Genomic DNA, 4,991 nt, shown 5'->3' with positions numbered 1-4,991 from the left:
ACTTGGAATTTTTTTTTATTACTTGGATTACGATTGGTTGCATTTTGATTAATTGACTTGGTCGTTTTGAATTTTTCTGTTTACAGTGTCCTTGAGACACGAGTTTGATTCTAAACTTTATATTTTTTTCCTTTTTATCTCATAGGTGGTTGGTGGTTCTACTTTATGAAGGGTTATAACTCAAATATCAACTACTACATTTACATTACAGGCAGCACCTGCAAATTTGAAGTGTGTATTGGCTTGTTGGAGATGTGTGTCTTCTTGAAGAGACGAATGCATAGAAGACGAATATAATTGGAGCACCAAGTTTGGAACTAGGACTTAAGTTTTGTTTTAAAGTATGAAACAAAGTTTGTACGTGTTTGGTTAAAATTGTAGTATAACTCATTGGTTGGGTATTTCTTACTATTACTACTAATTGGTTATGTTGCTAGCGTTAGTGTAATATTTGAAATATGTGACTTTGTGAAGTAAATGTGCAATTTTGTATATAAAAAATATTTTATATTTATTAAGCAAATATTTATTATTATTATTATTATTTTGAAATTTTTCTTATAATGAGCATGGTCTGTGGTCAATATGTAACTCACAATGGCTATAGCACGTGGTGTTAGATTCAAATCTATCACAATTTGTGATTACATCACATTTGACAACGAGCATTACCCATGGTAAAAATTAAGAGTTTTTATCATGTCCAGATTACAAATGGGCACTATGTCCGTGGCGGATTGTAATCTACCACAGTCATTGACCGTGATAGATGAGCTTTTGTCTACTAGTGACCTTTATTAATTTATGATTATTGATTTTCTTCAATTCATTCGATCGACTATTGAAAATTAAGAACAGTGTGAGAAGTAAAAATAAGTGTGTGAATCACTATCCTTAAACAATACACCTACCGAATATTCAACGACTAAAAATTAAGAGAGATGTGCATGAAATGAAAATGAGCGTGTGAATAACACTATTCTTGAACGGTACATCTACCAAATCTTCACGATCTAAAGTTGAGCTATATTTTGTTTTCTAGTACTGTGCTGGGTAAACCAGAAAATTAAGCAGGATCACGTTTTCTTCAATCTCTCTCTCGCTCTCTCTCTCTCTCTCTCTTTCTCTCTCTCTCTCAAAAGAGTTGTACGTTTCTCCTGGTTCCAAGCAGAAAGTAGTTCATCAATATCCAGACATGCAACAAGACAAATAAAAAAATGTGATCGCGACCGTTAAATTCCTGAGTTACACACAGACACACAGCAGTCTTTGAAACTGGCGAGATGGATATCTTTGCTGGGTTTATGGGTCTCCGTAAAACAAACTTGTTTCTGCATCCCTCTCTAAGTCGATCATAATCCCTACAAAGCTGTTCAAAACCCTAGCTAGCTGCCTACTTCTAGATTATGAGATCTAGTAAAGCTTCTCTCTCTCTCTCTCTCTCTCTCTCTCTCTCTCTCTCTCTCTCTCTCATTTTCAGACAAATTTATTAATTAGAGAATATTACTGATGGACTCATGATGTTTTAACCTTGTCATGTTTGTTCATAATTGGCTAATTAATAGCATAATTGAAGCTACCAGTGAGAAGACCCTTTTGTTTTTGGTAACTGGGTGGGTGGTATACTGGTGTTTACGTACAAGCTATAGTAGTGTCCAACATTGCTAGATGATGGACAATGAGTAGGTTAAAATTTTTCATAGCCTCTTTAAGTTTGAAATGAGTGGATAATTGTAACTTGGATCTAATTGTTCTTATTTTTAAAGCAAAAAAACCATTGCTAGATCATACTTTGAAGTATTTGTAGCAAATTGAACGACATATGACTCAATTAGGGGATAAGTCGGCCGTATATGTACATAATTGAGTATTGGTGTCCAAAATAATGCATAATTAGAGAAGAAAATTATTGTGTTTTACTGAAAATTATTACGTGATATTATCATTTAAAATAAAACTTTAAACTTTAGAATACAATATCAACTACATTTACGTATACAAAGTGATTATATTACGAAAGAGTGATCCCGTTTCATGCAATAATTTCTTCTAACACTATAGGAGGTATTTGTTTGCAATTGGGGTGTTTAAAGTGATGTGTGGTTATCTTTGGTTTTAAAAGGGACCTTTCATGGGAAGGAATAGACAAAGGTACTGTAAGTGAGAGACACCCCACTGTTACTATTGTTTGTACTGACTCTGCGTTCTTTCTACTCTTTCTATATTCTATCATATCACATTCACATCCCAAAGCTTAGATTTCATTTCATATCATGCACCATCGGTTTAATCACCCATGACCCGATATTCATTCATGTCTCATCATCCAATAAGAAATTAATTAGTTACCACTTTAACAGTGTTATGGCCAAAGGTAGCAGTAGCTTTCCACAACAACTTACACAAAGCAAGATCAGCATTTCGTGACGTTTTAATTTAATAATGTAATATTGTAAAAAAATGTACGTTATATAAAACAAGTTCAACATACCCTAACCTCTTTTTATTCTTCCATCAATTAAAGTAACTTTAATTACTATTCTTTATTAAGTTTACATTGTCGCTTACCATTTAGAGATTTTCTTAGGGATTCGGAACACACCTTGGTATGGTATACAGTTTTACGCAAATTATAAAATGTGTATTTGATTTTTATTAAAATACTTTAAAAGTAATACATATCAACATTGTTGTTTATTCATTTTATAATGTGAAATAGTACATTATGTAATATGTATTTCTGATACACATTAAAGTTTTTTTGCTTACAATATGTTATAAAAGTAAAATTTTCCCTTCATATCGTGTAAAAACACGACATGTGTACAGACCACTTCAAAAATGAGACGATTATTTTGATTTTCACTGCTGTGTCACATTTTCCATCTCTCCAAGCATCAAGAACTGATTCTATCCAAATTGTTTTGTTGTTGTTGTTGTTGGTTTGGTTGTGGATCTCTTTTATTCTGCCAGCTGCTGATCGTTTTTTCTCAGATCATTAGTTTACTTGTCTCTTCTCCCTCTTTTCCTCTGTCCTTTTCCTCGCTACCTCCATCTCTCTCTCTCTATATATATAGAAATAGCAACCGACTTCTTTTGCTACTGTAACTCTCTCTCTCTCTCTCTCTCTCTCTCTTTCTCTCATATATTTCAGCTTTATTTGTTCCATCAGATCTAACTTCTAAACCCACCTTAATACATATATCAAAGTTTTCTTCTCTCTCTCTCTCTCTTTGATGAAGATCACAAGCACTGTTAAACATTCAACACCCATCTCCTTCCTTCCCCTTTCACTCTCTCCATCCCATGCATGAAACCAATGAATTGACTACAACTTTGCCTCTCCCAAAGGAAACTAAACCACCACCCCAAAAAAACCACACCACCCACCCCCACAAACTAATCAAACACTTCTCTCCAACACACAAAATGATGTCCTCAGATGCCGCACAGCCGGCAAAGCCAAAAGACGACGAGAACCCAACAGGTGGATCAGGCGGCAGCCGGCCGAAAACCACATCATCATCGTCATCGGGGCCAAAGCTGCCACCACCAGAGCAAGCCCTCAAGTGCCCGAGATGTGACTCACCCAACACCAAATTCTGCTACTACAACAACTACAGCCTCACGCAGCCACGCCACTTCTGCAAGACTTGCCGGAGATATTGGACCAAAGGCGGTGCTTTACGCAACGTCCCCATCGGCGGCGGCTGCCGGAAGAACAAGAAAATCAGGTCGTCTTCATCCTCCAATTCCAGGCTCTCCTGCAGCTTCGACTCATCAAAAGACTCAGCCGGCTCTTCCTCCTCGGAGAATATGATGCTCGGCGGCTTGAAGTTCTTCCATGGCATTTCGCCTGCCATGGATTTTCAGCTCGGCAGCATATCTAGGCTCCATAACAACAACCAGTTCTCTTCAAACCCAGCAGCTGGGATTAATTTCAACAACCCATTTTCAGCTTTCGGAGACGTTTCGGGTACTTCCGGTTTGAATATTAGTACTCTTGAGCCATCAGCCGGTGGTGGGACAAACGCTTGTAATAATTCTTTTCTGGGTTTTAATTATCCGCTCACTTTGGGCGGCGGTGGAGGCGGTGCTAGTGGTAGTGGTGGGTTAATTAGTACACAGAATATGATGAGTGCTATGAACGTGCACAGTAGCCTTGCGTCTTCCATCGAGTCTTTGAGTTCTATTAACCAAGACCTTCACTGGAAAATGCAGCAGCAGAGGCTGGCCATGTTGATCGGTACGGAAGAGCATGACCAGTCAACTCATTCAACGCAGTCTCAGCTTGAAAACCAGCAGAAAACGCAGCAGATGATTACACCCATAAGCTTGTTTCAGAATCTGGAGGTATCATCATCCTCAAAACCTGATCATCATCAAGGTGTAAATCATGGAAGAAAAGAAGGTGGGGATACCGCCACTGAGTGGTTCTTCGGGAACACTTATGCAGCACCAGTGACTCCAACTCCAACCAACAGTGGTGGTGGTGGTGGCGCCGGAGGCAATGAGAACGCAAGCAACTGGCCTCATGGAATTCCAGCGTGGAGTAGTCATGATTTGCAGCAATACAATGCTTTACCCTAGATCATGAGAGAGAGGTATATGACAATTTGAAAGCATGATGATCTAGAAATTAATCGGGGAAATTATATTAATTTGTTTATTTTAAGAAATTATCTAAGAACTAAAAACACATTTTGGCATATGTTTCTGTTGATGTTGTTTTTGTTTGGGGGGGGGGGGGGGGGGAGGGGGGGGTTTGTATGATCATATGCAAAAATGTAAAAGTTAACTGGTAACAAAAGGAAATTGTACGTTTTGCCCTGAGTTCATGATTATATTATCCAGTATTTTTTATGAATGACCCAAAAGAGGTGTTGATCAAATGTGTTGATATATATGTTCATGGTAGTTTTCCCATTTTCAAATGCATGTAGATTGAAAGAATGATTGTTGTTTATAGTAGCAATAAATGCAAGAAAATC

The 4,991-nt window shown here is 37.5% G+C and overlaps 1 protein-coding gene across 1 annotated transcript; it reads left to right on the top strand.

Moving 5' to 3' along the window:
* The first annotated feature begins 2,945 nt into the window (after positions 1-2,945).
* LOC103954156 (dof zinc finger protein DOF5.7-like) lies at positions 2,946-4,739 on the top strand. The gene has a single exon (XM_009365959.3). The coding sequence runs from the start codon at positions 3,307-3,309 to the stop codon at positions 4,588-4,590; it is 1,284 nt and encodes a 427-aa protein (XP_009364234.2). The 5' UTR covers positions 2,946-3,306; the 3' UTR covers positions 4,591-4,739.
* Positions 4,740-4,991: the final 252 nt, after the last annotated feature.

Source organism: the organism of the source record quoted next, unplaced genomic scaffold (assembly GCF_019419815.1).
Source record: "Pyrus x bretschneideri cultivar Hongxiangsu unplaced genomic scaffold, Pyrus_bretschneideri_v1 Contig86, whole genome shotgun sequence".
In the NCBI taxonomy this organism is placed as follows: Eukaryota; Viridiplantae; Streptophyta; class Magnoliopsida; order Rosales; family Rosaceae; genus Pyrus; species Pyrus x bretschneideri.
This window is presented reverse-complemented; position numbering and strand designations above follow the sequence as displayed.

Coding starts and splice junctions, on each gene's coding strand:
- LOC103954156 (XM_009365959.3), top strand. CDS start 3,307: ATGCATGAAACCAATGAATTGACTACAACTTTGCCTCTCCCAAAGGAA.